Below are 16665 nucleotides of genomic sequence, written 5' to 3'. Positions count from 1 at the left end.
TCAATACTTAAGTTGATTTCTTATGCAAAATACACTTTCATATTTAAAGTTATTCAAATAAATATGTAAATAATCACAGCAAAAACTTATTGCATTAAGAGGGAAAGTATTCTTTTGCTAAAGTGAAATATCACCAATGACTGCTCATGTATTTAGTAAGTGACTGTCTGCAAATATAGCATAAAATACAGGAAGAATCAAATACTGAACAGCTAAGCAATCTTACTTTAAACTGGCAAAAGAACCATGATGCTTGATTGGTTTTATCAATTTTCAGAAAGTAGATGGACAGCATTATGACTTACTGGCAAGTTATTTACTAAACCCAAAGTTGCAGATATGTGGAAGGCACAAGCCAAACCCTTCTACAATACATATGGTAAATGTGCACTGAAAATAATTGATGCCTTTAGAGGCTGATTTGCTGATAATTGAATGGATTAATGGAATATGCCATTGAGGGCACATCACCAACATATACAAAAGTTCCCCCACAGGAAGCTGAGCCAGACTTATTTTCAGTATCTGCTGATGTTAAGTTTCTTCTTAGCTGCAAGCAGCTTGAAGAACATGGGCCCGAATAAGAGATCTCAACTGACGACAAGCCTAGTATCTGAACAGGCGCCATGCAAGATTCTACCTGTTACCATTATTCAAATAATTTGATTAGATATATTATCAAACCACCCTAATGAAGAAGATAAAAAAGAAGGTTATGGTAATCTAGTTGGACAAAAAGCACAAAATTAATATTTACATTTTGGAAAGAGACCAGGATGCATTGGTGCTGAGAAATATGATGATATTGGAAACAAGCATTCACCACAGTTCTCCAGGAATTGATCAATTTTTCATAGGAGAGCTGCTTGACCCGGTGACCAAGCAACCTGAAGTTTGCAGTGTATCAATCAATCTGTATACTTGTATTACATTCACTTTATTAAGAAACAAAGCATACCAATTAAATATTGAAAGTTTTTGTGCAGCTTTAAAAGTAAAAATGCCTGGCAAGATGGTTCTCAGGTGGTGATCTACATGAAAGTACAAGTTTTATGCCTCTGAACATGCACAACGGCTTCTGTCAGTTCCAGTCGTTCCCCATTCATCTTAACATTTTTTTAACTTGATCACATCTTTATCGGTCAGGCAATGTCCATCTTCTACTTTGTTCTTGTCACTACCCCCATGGATGCTCCCAACCGACAAGCTTGAATTAAAGCACAATACGCTCACAAAAGTCATAAGTTAATCTGGACAAGATAACTGGTCATTTACAGCTTGAGGATTCCAGCTCTCTGCTACGCAATAATGAGGGACACAATAAGTTGCATATACAATATTGTGACAGTAAAATTTAGATGCAGCTGCTTTGGTTTAGTAAGATTGAGGTAGCAATTTTATGGTCAAGAGATTAGCAAGTTCCTTTCTTAATATGTATGGTTGCCTATGTGACTGCCTAGTTGTAGCAAGCCTCAAGACATTTTAGAGAGAAGGTAGGAAATACTAGCACTAGATGGAGCTGGAGGGATGGCTCATGTGCAGTGCAAGATGGTCTGAACCTTTCTGCAACTTCTGGCCTGCCGGCTCACCAATTAAGCTTCCTCTCGCCTGGATGGAGTTGATGGATGATTCCAAGAGCTTCCAGGGTGTGAAAGACAGAGTTTCTCTTTTCATGGATATTAACAAAGTAAATTTCATGCACTTCACTGACCCAAAGAATCATAGAAGCAGACTAATCCTAATCTCTACCAAAGTTAGCTTTACAGGTTTCAGTCAAGCATCATGAAATGATAGAGAAAAGATTCAAGGTCAACTAATGACATAAGACAGTGCCCTACTTCTAGCAAATTGTTGCTGAATCCAATACAATCAACGATTCAAAGTGGCATCAGTCAGCGACCACTAAAATCCAAAACAACAAAGAGAGTTAGTTAGGCATTTCTTCGAACAGTGACACTGCATGATATGCTCCCGAAAGAAAGACCAGTGATACGATGCTGTGGTTAGAAAGATGGCATGCTCGTTATATTGATCGATGGTTGAGATAGAGCAAAGACGAGAGAGAGATGAAGTGCTAGTGAGGAGACGTCAAAGAAGGAAGGAAGAGAAGGAATAATTGTAAGGGGTAGTCGAAGAAATTGGATAGGTTTCCTTTTGGGATTCGTTTGGTTGAGAGGAAGTAGAGGGAAAAAGAGGCGCTTCTTGAAAAGTAGAGGGAGTTTTTGTTTGGTTGAAATTCTAAGGAGAGAGGTTAAATTTTTTTATAAAATTTTAAAAAATTATTTTTTATATTTTATAAGAAGTAAAATTCATGGAGATATAGATTTTGGCAGCTCCTATCCGGTGAAAAGTGATGCTACTCTTTTTTTTTTTTTCTCAAAATATTTCTTTAAATCTATGACTAAAATTTTATAAAATATCGATTAGGATAAAATACTGGATAGTAAAATAATATTATATTAATATTATTTTAATATTTATATAAATATAATATTAATATTACAATATTTATACTAATATAATATTTTATTAATATTAATATTATATTATATTTATATCAATATTAATAATTTATTATATTAAAATATTAATATTATATTAATATATATTAGTATTATATTAACATAATAAATTATTACAGTTTAATATTATATTATAATATATTAATATTATATTTATATTTATATAAATATAATATTAATATTTATATAAAATTTATTAGCATAAAAAAAATGTGAGCTTATATCTAATAGATATTTTAAATAATTTTTTTAAAAAAAATAAATATTCAACTAAACATAAATTATTTTATAATAAATTATTTTTTTATAATTATTTAAATATATTAAATTTTTATTTTAAAAAAATAATATTTTTAAGAGTTATTTTTTGCAAAGAATAATTTTTTTCGTGAACCAAATAAGCCTTTGTAATATACTAAAGTGTTTACAAAGGGTTTCACTTTCTAGTGAAATTAATGATAACTTGATTAATGTCGTTGCTTGATTAATGATAACTGGCCCATGACACGTCGACCTAGGACGCAAGTGATCGCACGACACACGACCTAGACGCTATGTGAGCCGGGACTATAGGGTTCAGCGACGGGAGCGAATAAAATGGCCGGATTAGTCCCGCCCAAGAAAGAGAAATTATTGCAAGCGAAACGACGCAAATCCTGGAATGTATGCACGTAATCCTATTGCCTGGGCGTGGTCTACCTAGACCACGCAGATCCCACGGTGGATAACACGCCACATTAACCTTGCATTTCACGAATTCCCGATTGCGCATTACCCACCGTGCACATGCTCCGACATTTGCGCTGGTCTACCTGGGCGTGGTGCAGGCAATAATTTGTCGCATATGCACAGTGGCGCGCAATCGGGAATCGGTGAAAGACAAGGGGTCGCGTGGCGTGCGGTCCAATTGCACCGGTGCATGCAATACGGAGGCCCCAAGAAGAGCATTCTGGAGTCTGGACTGCTCCGTTCCTCCAATAGGATAGACCTCAAATCTCCCTCCCTTCCCCTTCTCCTCTCCTTCTCCTCCTCTCTCTAAAATCCCTAGCTGTCGTCTCCCCTATTAGCCAATGTCCAACCAGATTTATAACTATAGCTCGAGCTACGGAGGCGGCGGGGGGACCTCCTCCTTCTACTCGCTCCGTGCCACCAATCCCTACCTCTCCGATGGTGGCTCCTCCAGGCTCTCCAGCGTCGACTCGCTTGCCGCCGCGGACACGGGCATGTACTCCGATCGGATGTCCTCGCTGTATTCGAAGTCGGGAGATGGATCCTTGAGGCTCTCCGGCAGCGACATCGCCGGTTACGGCGCCGCCGGGAGCTTATCGGCGGCGGGCAAGATCGGCGGAGGCATTGGGACGGCTCCGGCGTCTAGGGCGTTGTTTGCGAGTTCCTCCTTGGATCCGATGGTGGTTGGTGGGGCGAAGAGGTCTGTGGAAGGTTAGAGTTTGAGCCCTTGCCTTGGTTTTGTTGGATAGTTCTTGTATAATTTTATACGAATCTTTTGAGGCATTGTGCAGATCGTAGAATATGGATCACGGTTGGGATAAAATTATAAGGGGTTATTTTGGTGTTGTTCGATAGGCTTGTTGGTTTCAGCTAAAACTCGGTGGCAGAAGGTCTTTTAGCTAGAATTGAATCAAGGAATAAAATTTTGGTGGTTGTATTCTGGCATGGTGCTGGGGATGTTAAGATTAATCTGGAAGTATAGATGGCTTGAAGATTGCTTGAGAAGCTAGACTCAATTAGAGGAGAGAGAAAAGTGGTTCCAGTTACCTACTTTGATATTACAACTAACAATAAGGTTTTACTTATTTCGTATTGATGGTAAAAGATTCATGAGATTTGTTTCTAGGATTTATTGGTGCTCTTTTCAAGTACCATTTAGGATTTTTAACCTTTTATTTCTAACGATTTTTTTCATTTGGCATTTCACATTAAGATGCTCCCTCTTTTTTTTTTTTTTTTTTTAAAGTATGTTGATTCTCACACATTTTCTTTTCTTGAGCTCAAACTACAAACTTCTTCTGGCCAGTACTCAATTTTGGTTTCATGTTAATGTCTTTAAGCAGCTTTGACAAATTTTCCATTGCTGTCCTGCTCTTATTTGTCAGAGCAATTTCCATATTGTGAAAAGTTGCTTTATTAAAAATAAAAAAATTAAAAATATGCCACAATTGATTCTGGCATATATGATAAGAATAAGCAGAAATAAGCAGAAACCGGGAAGTATTATAGAAATGCTGAAGGAAATATATACTTTTTTAGAAAAAATATTCTGTTCTAGTTAACATGGTTCCAGCTGTCATCAAAATACTGGTTCTTAATAGAATTTTACCTCGTGATTGGAGTCAAAATAGTGATCATTGAACTCTTATGCTTGTAAGGAGAGTATTCTCCAAATATTTGATTTTGATAACAGTATTTTCCAAAATATTAAAAGCTCAAACTATTCATTGATTCATTAGCTGAATTATTTCCTGAGTTAATCCCAAATCATCAAATAATATATGTATTGTTCAATGGGGTATCATCATGGCTTTTGAGAGGTCTGCTGCAGTTCTTAATCAACTAATTTTCTAATTGATTGGGAACTTTTGCAAGAACTATGTTTTTGCTGCTACTTACATTTGGTAAGGGAAAAAGAAGAAGAACACACACACACACACACACACATATATATATATATATATGGCTGACATGATAGGATGAATTTGTTGCCTTCTCTCCTTCTTGCCATGCCTGTCTGCATGCTTTGCTTTGTGCGGGCAATCTTTTTAGTTTATTGCTTTAAGAGCTTGCTTGGTATTGCTTAAAAAAAAAGTGCTTTAGTGACTTTTAATCAGAAAAGTCACTTTAAAAAGATGTTTCTAAATGTTTAGCAAAATTTTTTTGGCAAGTGCTTTTAGAAGAATAAATCGTTTGGAGAAACTAGAAAAACAAGCCTCTGGTTTCTCTGTCTCATTGTTATAAAATAGAATCAACACCACACATGCTCTAAGTAGCATTATCTCATCTTATGCATAGCTAAGTGGACTTCTATTTCATCCATCTTTTGATCTTAAAGTAGGAAGAAGATGAAGTCTCTCTACTTAGAGATTGGATAAAAAAAAAATAGTCTTAAAGTAGGAAGAAGATGAAGTCTCTCTACTTAGAGATTGGATAAAAAAATAGTAGTAGGTTCTGGACAAGCATGGGATATTTTTGGCCAACTTATGACCAACATTGGAGACAGATTCTTCTTACTTAGATTTAATCTGCTTCATATTTTTTAATCATGTAATTTATTATCATTGAAATTCAGATATTACATTCTCAATATGGTTACTTTGGTTTGTTATCTTTATTATATACAATTCTAGTTTGATCATCTAGCACCTATAGTATTGCTACACTGTGAAACTACTGAAATGTTCGATGACTTTTAGATGGGTTATACTCTTGATACTTGCATTATATTATATAGAACTAGTTTTATACTGTATGACTGTAGTCAGATCTTCTTTGATATATTTTCTTCAGTTTCAGTACTATACTATTTATTTTAAATATATGATTTTCTAATATTATCTACGTGTATCACAGTTTTCTTATAAACTTTTTTTTTTGTATTATCTACATATAGCTCTCTACAATCAGAGTATTCTGGGAAGCCATAACACTATTGGGCAAAGTGATGCTCCATTTTCTTCAAATTCTTTGGTCAAACGTTCTAGACTTGAAACTGCAAGCAATCTTCCTATATATCCACAGCGACCAGGAGAGAAGGACTGTGCTCACTATATGTTGACAAGAACCTGTACATTTGGAAACTCCTGCAAGTTCGACCATCCTATTTGGGTTCCTGAGGGTGGTATCCCAGACTGGAAAGAGGTGACATCTATTAATGTTATTTCTATGTAGTGGGTAGCAGTTAGTTGATTTATTAGTATGTAATAATGTCGCGAGTCATATTTAGTCTTTATTTAACATGAAGGGACTGATGCAATTTTGCAATATTTTATACTATACTAGCAATCAATAATTTATTTGATCTTTATTTTATAATGTATACTGTGTTATGATTACAGTATTTAATTGCCAACATACAAAAGAATATTGCTTAACTTATTGTAAATATATATCTCTTAGATAACTTATATTGCTTTTGTATGGTATTATGCATTACAAATCCTGGAAAGCTAATGTTTTCCTACTTGTTTACACTACATTGATTCAAAAGTAAAGACCATTTACTTTCATTGGAAAATGTATATTTTAGGTTAGTTTTTTTCTCAGTATCATAATAATTGACAGGGCAAAATTTGCCTGAGTAGAGTGTAGGTGGTCTAGCATTGCTACTTTGCACTTCCATCTGTGTCTATTATTATAAAATTTATCATGGCTTTATTTATTTATGCCAATGAGCTGTGAACATCATTTGGCTTTCTGTTTCCTACAAAGTACTATTTCATTGAACTTTTCAGAAATTCTGTTACATCAGAATCCTTGAGACATCCAGCATTAGAAACTGGTTTCCAATGCTAAATAATAAACATTTTGATCTTCCATATTGTTTTTAGTAACTTTGTAAAGGATTTCCTGATTCTTGCAGATCCCACTCGTCCCTGCGAGTGAATCTCTTCCTGAGAAGCCAGGAGAACCTGATTGCCCGGTAAGGAGTTTGATTTCTTCATATCCTTTTGTCTGCGTAGCTCATTCCATGCAACTTCTGTTTTTTGTGTATAATTTGCATTACTGTTCTTATGGTGTCTAGTACTATATGAAGACTCAAAAATGTAAATTTGGATCTCGTTGCAAGTTCAACCATCCAAAGGACAAATTAAATGCATCTGCTGATGAAGTTGGTGGGGAGGTAGGCCTCCGGCATCAGCTTTGTGCGCCTACTGGTTTTCCCTCCCCCCCTCCCTCTCTCTCTCTACACACACACACACACACATCTGTGTTGCCCCCCTCCCCCCCTCTTCCTTCTCTCTCTTTCTTCTTTCATCATATCTATTTTATGGAACCGCAGGGGACTGAAAACTCAGTGTTACCAGAGAGGCCGTCGGAGCCATTATGTTCGGTGAGATGTTTGTATTTTTACTCATTCCTTTATGGGGTGATTTGTTTTTCTCCTTAATGCAAACTTCGAATATTTTGTAGTTCTATGCAAAGACTGGGAAATGTAAATTTGGTCCAAATTGCAAATTTCATCATCCAAAGGATCTTAAAATACCACCAGATGGAGAAGATACTGATAAGATGGGGGAGATGGAGTCAGAAAAAAATGATGGTTCAGCAGGCGGAGATCCAAAGCTAGCAAAGGCACATGTTTCAATCACCCCTGCTCTGTTGCATAATTCAAAGGGACTGCCCATACGTCCGGTAACATCGTGTACTCAAATGTTTGTTGTGATTTTTCTGGCGAAAGCAAAGAAACTAATGATTGAAAGCTGGCAGTTAACTTGTAACTTTGAACCAGTTTGTTTAGGATTTCATATAGTAATTGGAATGGATTGCTTGTCTGGTCATAGCATTATGAGAAACTATATGATGTCTGAATATTGTCTGAACTTGTCTGAACTCTGATGTTCTTCATATTCTGTTTATCTGGCAGTTACATAATTTCTTCATGTACCTTTATTTCTGCTTTGCATCCCAGCAATTTCAGCATAGAGATATCTAGAAATGATTGCAAAGTATTATCAGTAATCAACATTTTAAATTACTTACAAAAAAAAAATCAACATTTTAAATCCTGTGGGATGGAGCCATCCTGGTTTTTCTATGAAAAGGGATGCGCCGCTATCCTGCCCCATCCAATGTCTGGGAAAGGGGATGCTCCGTCTTGTGATCCCACGGAATGCCCCACTGGGATTTGAAACCATGTTAGTAATGACAGTTAGTTGATTTGCTTATGTAATTAAGATTATTAACTGTTTTTTATATGAGTGTAGTAAATTACATTGTTTTATTGATTATTGTAGGGTGAAGCAGATTGTCCATTTTATCTCAAGACTGGCAGGTAAAACTTTCTGCAGGATTACAAGTTGTCTCATCCTCAATCTTTTTTTGTAGTATTTAAGTGTACAACCTTACTTTCTCTTTGGTATTCAGCTGCAAATATGGTGCTACTTGCCGATACAACCACCCTGACAGAAATTGTACGTTTTTTGTACTTCAATTGTTATACATGGCTCTCTGGATTTAAAATGTTACTGAATGTTACCGAATTCTCAGTTTTATCTTTATACCTTTCAATAGCAGTTATTTGGATTGGTGTCTTATGCAGCATTTAATCCACCATTGGCATCTGCTTTAGGACAAGCTATTATGCCATCTCCAGCAACTAATTTGCCTTTTGGAGTATTAGATCCGGCTGCTAGCTTTTTACAGAATATAAATCTGCAGTCAGCCCAAGCATCAGTAAGACACAGAAATAGCATTGCTAGCACGATCGTGTTGTCATGATGAATAATTAGTGGTTTTAGATGCACTGTTATATTCTAAATTGCATACATTTAGGTGTGCTTATACCTGTTTTGCTGATGCAGCTTGGAGTCATTCCAACTGTCTATCCTCAAAGGCCTGGAGAAATTGAATGTGATGTACGTATTGATAGCATCCTCTTCGTGCTTGGTCTGCTTACTGCATCAAGAGCTCATTTGACATTAGGACCAATTACACGTGTGGCCAAGAATGCATCTTTGTATACTGGTCTGTTTCTGGGGTATTACTTGTTCTAAATTACTCAGTTGTTACTGAGATCTACATACAGCCATATCAGATGCTTTGGTGTATTTGCTACCTATATATCATGTTTATGTGCATGTACTCTATATAGCTTTACACTGACTATTAGCAATAGCAATTTAACTTGTCTTAGCAATAACATAATATTTGTGGTCATATAAGGTTTTTCTTCTTATTCAGATGGCTTTTCTATTCTTCATATGTTTTGTCATTCTTAGGATTCAGCTACCTTGACCCTGTTCTTCACACCAATATTTCTTTGTCCATCTCCACACAGTTTCTCTCTCTCTCATGCTTGCTTCATTTTATAGCCATGTAAGTACCACTAATTAAGTCTCTAGGATACTGGTTTTGCTAAAGCACTTTTACAATTGTTGTGTATGATTGAGGATGCAGTACTATATGAAGACCGGACTGTGCAAGTTTGGAGAAAGATGCAAGTTTCACCACCCTATTGACCGGTCAGCACCAATGTCAGATGCAAAGCAGGCTCCTCAACAGAATGTCAAGCTTACCCTTGCAGGGCTCCCAAGGAGAGAGGTAAGATGTTAAAACCATTGCATTAAACTTGTTTAATAAGTTGTCTTTGGGATTCGAAAGTTAATTCACTTGATGATCATTTTGTCACTTTCTTTTCATGTTGATTCTCCAAATCAACTTCTTCAAGATGTGGTCTAATTTTGTACTTACCTGTTTTTTCAGCTTGCATGTTCTTATTTATGAATCAACATGATCTGAATTCTATCATTTATTGCATCTGTGTATGTGAGGATCCCAGATTTTGCCTATTTTGAAATACACCACTGGGAAAATATAACGGCATACCATTATTGGATGCCCCACCATTGCCATACCTATACATCACCTGGATCTCCTAAATAAATATTATTGCACCACCCAAGCCGGTAATTCTTATTGGTATGCTGTATATTGCCGTCTTCTTTGCTGAAGTAGTGTGACATGTACCTTTTGAGCATTCAAGTCACCTTGATTTTCTGTCATTGTATAGTAGGGAGGACTTACATCAAGTGTCAGTCCTTAAAATGGATCTTGCTTCAGCTTCAGCTCCAAAAAGGTAGATTACTCTGAAATCCCAACTATGAAAATCTGGATCTTGCTTCAGCTTTAGCTCCAAAAAGGTAGATTACCCTGAAATCCCAACTCTGAAAATCTGTTCCTATTCTCCTGCTGGGCTCCCATATGTAAGAGTATTACTCCATTTGTAGCATAATCTTGGTGTGGCTAGTATTTCTCAGAGCAAGATATTTATTTCTTGTTTTCATAAAAGTGACAAGATACAGCTAAATCTGTTCAGCCAATTAAAAGACCATGAGGTATCTCTATTCCAATATTAAATCCAACTTCCTGAATGCCTCTTTATGTGTGCATCTGTGAATCATTCACATTGACATCATGCAACTACTTTCATCTTATATCAATAGACTCCATTCTGTTCGATCCTTAATTTAAGTAAGAGAAAAATGTGCACCTCTTTAATTGGAAGTGTATTCGTCATATTGCATGGACAACTAAAAAACTTCAAGTAGATTGGTTGGTCACAACCATCCATGCTACCTCTCATGTACATTGTACGGGTTACATTCTAGTGGTTTATCAAGTGTTGTTTTTATCTGAAAAAGGAAGGCAAACAGTATTTTCCGATACAAGAATTTGTTGTAATTGAAGTAATATATCATCCAACATGGCGGTAATCATACAGGAGTAGAAATTCATAAAAGGTGAGCCTACAGCCCCTCACCGATGTCATTTCATATTCAATACACTACAAGGTCCACCCTGAGATACAAAACCTAAGCTGTAGGGTTGGTTCTGGATCCTAACTGCTATGTGTTGGAGAATTTTTTTCTTATCATTTGCAGCAACCATTCTGCTGAAACAGCGAAGAGTTCAAATCACTAATCGTGAAACCACTGTTATTGCAGGGTGCTGTTATCTGTTCCTTTTACCTGAAGACAGGCACATGCAAGTTTGGTACCACATGCAAGTTTGACCACCCGCCCCCTGGAGAGGCCATTGCTATGGCAACAAGTCAAGGAACTGGAAGTGGGACGGGAACTGGTGTCTTTTCCACGGAGAGTGGGGAGAACTAAGATGCTGCTGCATGCTGAGGGACAGCATTAAGAGGACAATTTTCCTCAGCATTTGCGGGACAACAACTCCTTTGGGAAGCTTCTAGTTTTTGAGGATTTTCACTGTTACTGAACAACTATTATTTTGCTTGATTTCCTGATGAACTTGATTAACCTGCTGTTTTTGGCGAGTATTCCTGCTTGTTTGTCTATAACCAACAATGTTGTGGTATGTTTTTAGCTATGCGAAAGGAAGGTAACCTTTTTTTTCTCCCCTCTCCAGCGTGAGGAGGACAAGTAATGTCTAGATTTTTTCATTTAGGATTCTGTTAGGAGTGCGCATAAGCATCAAATAAGTTCAAGTTATGTTTATAGGCCTTGCTGATGAAAGAGTGCAGCAAACAATGTTTGATTTACTTCACCCTTTTCTATTTTATTGCTGAGAGCCAGCGTCAACCTATGGTGGTAACAGTGCTTGCTTGCTAATGATGATGTTCGCTCCATTGCATTAGAAAGTCCCATGTATTTTTTAGAATGAAGAGATACCAAGAGTGCAAGGGTGATTGATCATATTCCTTATGATGGTATCAAGGTTGCTATTGTAACTTGCCATCCAGACACCTTGGTTTTCTCGTGAATGGCAAGGAACTAATCCATGCACAGGCTTCGGGAAGGAAGAGTTAATTGCTTTAAGGATTGGGGTTATGTGATCTTAGGAGGCGCGCGCTCTCTCTTTCCACAGCATGTTCAAAGCAACGCTGCTCTTTTCAGGTTTCTATGTTGAAGCAACGAATGCATGCATGGAGGATTGAGCGCTTCTAATTTGGTAGGATAAGGAAATAAGCATCCTTTGATACTGCTGAGAAGGGGAGGTCTTTTGGTGAAATTTTTGGATACGAAGGGTTTTATCCTGATGGGTTGATTAATCTGTTAGGTTTTGTTGGAGCTTTTTTTTCAAAATAATTTAAAAAAAAAATTTAAATATCAAAATATATCAAAACGAAACTTATTTACCAAACTAATGCAAAAGGAAAAAACGCCATTTTGAATGGCGTTTTTTACCCTGCCACGTCACCTCCCTTTTCCACGGTGTCATCGTCCCCAAAAAAAAAAAAAAAAAAAAAAAAAGAAACGCCATTTGGAATGGCGTCCATTCAAAATGGCGTTTTCAAATTTTCCCCCCCAAAAAAAAGGAAAAAAATCGTGAAATAATGGCAAATTTGATTTTTTAAAATTTGAAAATAATGAATAAATTAAAATTGTAAATTTGATTGAAATTTAAAATATAAAGATTTGAAATTTTAATTTATTAAAAAAATTATTTTAGATTTTTTATTTAAAATATTTTTTAAAAGATGCCAAAAAAATCTTAAGAAATAAAAAAAATTATCATAGGAAAAAAAAAGAGAAAGAAATTTGAAAGAAATAAAAATTTAAAATTTAATTGAAAAACATAATTCGAAATACTTGTCCTAAAAATTTTTAAAAAAATTATAAATTTATAAATTTGTAAAAAAAAAAATTATAATGTAAGAATTTAAAAAAATAAAATTTTAAAGATTAATTGAAATTAAAATATTATTTCAAATTACTTTCTCAAATTAAAAATAATTAATTTAAAAAAGATTCAAAAAAATTTAAAAAATAGACTAAAAAAATCTTATAAAAATATAAAGAATTGAAAAAAAATAGAAATTATAATTGTAATTGAATAACAAACTTTATAATTTTTAATTTTAAGAAATAAGAATTATAAATGTAAATGAAATTAAAAATTATATTTTAAATAACTAAATTAATTTAAATATAAATTTTTAAAAAATATTATAAATAAAAGAAAAAAAATACGTAATAGAATATCAAAAAGATAAAAATGAAAAAAAAACTAAAATTTAAATTTATAAAAATTATAAATTAGATTAGAAAAAATATATCATAAAAGAATAAAATAAAATTAAATTAATTACAATTTCTTTTTTATGGTATTTTATAAATGTGACTTAAAAAAATTAAATTTGAATTAAATTTTGATTAAAAAAAATACATTAATAAGTTAAAAAATGATGAAAAGTTAAAAAGTTAAAATTTTTAAAAAGTCATAAAAAATAAGAATTCTAAATTTAAATTTTTTAAAAAATAAAATTTTAAAGATTAAGTGAAATAAAAATATTTTTTAAAATTAATTTCTCAAATTAAAATTAATTTAATTAAAAAAAATTTTAAATAAAATATAAAAATTGCCTAAAAAAATTTCATAAAAAGATAAAGAATTGAAAAAAAATAGAAATTCTAATTGTAATTGAAGAATAAAGTTTATAATTTTTAATTTTAAGAAATAAGAATTAAAATTATAATTGAAATTAAAAATAATATTTTAAATAACTAAATTAATTTAAATATTAATATTTAAAAAATATTTTAAATAAAAAAAAATACGTAATAGAATGTCAAAAAAATAAAAGTGGAATAAAATTAAAAATAAAAATAAAAATTATAAAAATTATAAAAAAAAATATTTCATAAAAGAATAAAATGTAATAATTAAATTAATTACAATTTATTTTTTCGGGTATTTTATAAATGTGACTTAAAAAATTTTAATTTGAATTAAATTTTGATCAAAAAATAAATACATTAAAAAGTTAAAAAATGAAGAAAAAAATCATAATTTTATCAGATATGATTCTGAAGTCTCAAAAGCAAGAACAAAAGATGTGTAATCTATTAGAGGCAATTTCAATATTTTTGGAAGCATATTTTCTAAGAAAAATAGATTTATATTTTTTAGTCGACCCCATGAATCGACTCATGGCTAAAAAAGTTTAACGGCACGTAAAATTTTTGGCTGCCACACTCTGTAAGTCGATCCCTTGACTTTTTTTCTGGTAATTTTTATTTTTAAAATTTTTTAAAAAGAGAGAGAGAGAGAGGAAGAGAGAGAGAGGAGGCAGCTCACCGCGGTGCTGTAGGAGAGACGCCGGAGAAGGGAGAAGAGGGAGAAGAGGGAGAAAGGAGAAGAGGGAGAAGGAGAGAAGAAGGGAGGAAAGGAGAAAACGCCGTTCCCTTCGGTATTTTTTTATTCTTTTTCTTTTCTTAAATTTTTTTTAAATTTTTTTTATAATTTGTTTAATTATTTTTTTTTAATTTATTAAATTTTTTAATGAGGATAGTAATTTGAATGATAATTTTTAATTTAAATTAAAGTTAATTTTTTATTTTAAATTATAATTTCTATTTTATTACCATTTTTTCTCTTTTATTTACTATTTTTATGATATATTTATGTTGCTCCTAGATTGATTTTGATGATTACAAAGCAGATTGAAGGGATACAAATATTTTTTATTTGAAAAAGTCTTTATGCTCTTCAGGGGCAAAAACGTAATTTTACCAAAATCCTGATTTGATAGTATCATTTGGTAGAACAAATGATTTGTGATCTATTGGTGAAAATTTTATTATTTTTGGACTTATATTTTTGAAGTTATGAATGTTTTAAGTGCATGAGTCGACTCATGAGTCAACTCATGGCACAATGAGCTGCTTGGCACGCTGAAATTCCTATTGGCACGCTGGTTTTCTGGCTTGGCACGATCTGTGAGTCGACTCATGAGTCGACCTCTGCTGGTTTGGACCAAAAAATTCAGAAACCCACATTTCTGGCTGTTGCAACAGAGGTCGACTCATGAGTCGACCCCTGAAGCATGAGTCGACTCATGAGTCGACCCCTGCGACGGGAATTGTCCGCAACGGCTAGTTTTTAGCCCGTTTTAGTTACTTTTAATGCTCACTTTAAATGCTCTAACGGCTCTTTTTTTGCCTAGAATGTTTTCCTTTGTTTCTTAAAGCTATAAAAGGTTTCAAAAGGTGAAAAACAAGGGAGAAATACAAGACATACACAATATACACAAGAGATATACAAGAGATTTTGAAAGAGAAAAGCAAGAGCATTCAAGAGGGCATTCAAGAGCATTCAAAGAGAGGGTTTCTCAAGCCAACTTTTCAACCTTAATCAAGAGCTCATTTAAAGCCTTCAAGAAGCCTTCAATCAAAGCTCACCAACTCCTCAAGCGTTCATTCAACTCTTCATCCACTTTGAGGAAATCCAAAAGGGGCTTCTTCATTTGAGTAAAGTGTATTTAATGTTATATTCGCTCATTTAAGGAGCTATTCTTGTACTTATTTGTGCTCTAAACTGTTTTACTCTTTGTGAGTAATTATTTTTGTTTTGGAGGGTTTCCAAAATAAGGGAAGGTTGATCCGAACCTGAAATCGGAGTGTATTGAGTTGGCTTGTACCCGAAAAATAAGTGAACTAGCTTGGGATAGCTAGTGTCGGAGTTTCCGACGTTTGTATTTGGGTTGAATACAAGTATAGTGGTTTGGAATTCTCAAGTAGGAGCTTGGGGAGTGGATGTAGGTGCAAGGTTGGCACCGAACCACTATAAATCCTTGTGTTTGTGGTGTGCTTTATTGTTTCTCTTTAATTCTTCATTATATCCTTGCATTCTTGCTTTAGGTAATTAATCTTGAACTAAAGTCCTTCTCCTCATTCATCAAGCTTTTGACAAATACTTTTCATAAGTAATTAGTTAAGCTTAAAATTTTTAAAACCCAATTCACCCCCCTCTTGGGTTGCATAGCTGGGCAACAATTTATTTAATTTAATTTATAATTTTTATAATTTAAAAATATAATTTTAGTTTTCTTCTATTTTTATGATATATTACGTATTCTTTTCCTTTACTTAAATTTGTAAAGGAAGAAGGAGAAGATCGAGAAGGGAGAAGGGAGAAGGAGAAGGGAGAAGGAGGGAAAAAAGGGGTTTGGGGAGGGGAGAGAATGGCGTTTTCTCTTTTTATTTATTTTTTTTTAAATTTTTTTACTTATCTATTTGTAATCTTTAATAAATAAATTTAATTAAATAATAAAAATAATAATTTAAATGATAATTTTTAATTTAAATTAAAATTAAATTTTTTTAAAATTTATAATTATAATTCTTATTTTATTATTATTTTATTATTTTTTTTATGATATTTTTTTTAAATTTATTTTAAAAATTTTATCATTTAAAATTATAATTTTAGTTTTCTTCCATTTTTATCTTTTTAGCATTCTATTACGTATTCCTTTCCTTTACTTAAAAAAATATTTATTTTTTCTAAAGTTCAATTCAAAAAGCAACATTTGATATATTATTATTTACGTTATAATTTTTATAGTCCTTTCAGCATAATATTTTCTCTCCTAATGTTCTGAGACACGTTCGAGTATGTGTATCCATATGCACCGATCATAATATCCAATCATTTAAAA

General features: G+C 33.4%; 1 protein-coding gene and 1 long non-coding RNA gene across 7 annotated transcripts; one reads left to right on the top strand and one right to left on the bottom strand.

The window, feature by feature from the left end:
* Positions 1-222: 222 nt before the first annotated feature.
* On the bottom strand, positions 223-2319 carry LOC105039080 (uncharacterized). Of its 2 annotated transcripts, XR_002165429.3 has the most exons (3): positions 959-2271; positions 758-887; positions 223-640 (listed from the first exon to the last, which is right to left on the bottom strand). It is a non-coding gene; the product is annotated as an uncharacterized lncRNA (long non-coding RNA). The 2 variants fall into 2 exon arrangements; XR_012139277.1 differs by having other exon boundaries at positions 758-2319.
* Positions 2320-3431: 1112 nt separating this feature from the next.
* LOC105039086 (zinc finger CCCH domain-containing protein 8) lies at positions 3432-11654 on the top strand. 5 transcript variants are annotated; one of them, XR_012139276.1, is made up of 12 exons: positions 3432-3962; positions 6148-6395; positions 7117-7176; positions 7279-7377; positions 7537-7587; positions 7668-7889; positions 8492-8529; positions 8622-8668; positions 8797-8930; positions 9059-9234; positions 9476-9572; positions 9654-9722. XR_012139276.1 is itself a non-coding variant. In XM_073253057.1 (12 exons), exons 1-12 carry the CDS (start codon positions 3593-3595, stop codon positions 9661-9663), a joined length of 1539 nt encoding a protein of 512 aa, XP_073109158.1. In that variant the 5' UTR covers positions 3432-3592; the 3' UTR covers positions 9664-9722. The 5 variants fall into 5 exon arrangements, 3 of the variants coding, with proteins under 3 accessions (XP_073109158.1, XP_073109159.1, XP_010913403.1); XM_073253057.1 differs by having other exon boundaries at positions 9059-9221; XR_830842.4 differs by lacking the exon at positions 9476-9572 and adding an exon at positions 11201-11654 and having other exon boundaries at positions 3433-3962; positions 9059-9221; positions 9654-9797.
* The last annotated feature ends 5011 nt before the right edge of the window (positions 11655-16665 follow it).

Source organism: Elaeis guineensis, chromosome 2 (assembly GCF_000442705.2).
Source record: "Elaeis guineensis isolate ETL-2024a chromosome 2, EG11, whole genome shotgun sequence".
Lineage (NCBI taxonomy): Eukaryota > Viridiplantae > Streptophyta > Magnoliopsida > Arecales > Arecaceae > Elaeis > Elaeis guineensis.
Note: the sequence above shows the minus strand (reverse complement) of the source record. Positions and strands in the feature narration are given on the sequence as shown.

Excerpts from the sequence above, each read along its gene's own strand:
- LOC105039086 (XM_010915101.4), top strand. The coding sequence starts at position 3,593 with ATGTCCAACCAGATTTATAACTATAGCTCGAGCTACGGAGGCGGCGGG. Across the intron at positions 3,963-6,147 it reads GGCGAAGAGGTCTGTGGAAG|CTCTCTACAATCAGAGTATT; the intron begins GTTAGAGTTTGA and ends ATCTACATATAG. Across the intron at positions 7,378-7,536 it reads CTGATGAAGTTGGTGGGGAG|GGGACTGAAAACTCAGTGTT; the intron begins GTAGGCCTCCGG and ends ATGGAACCGCAG.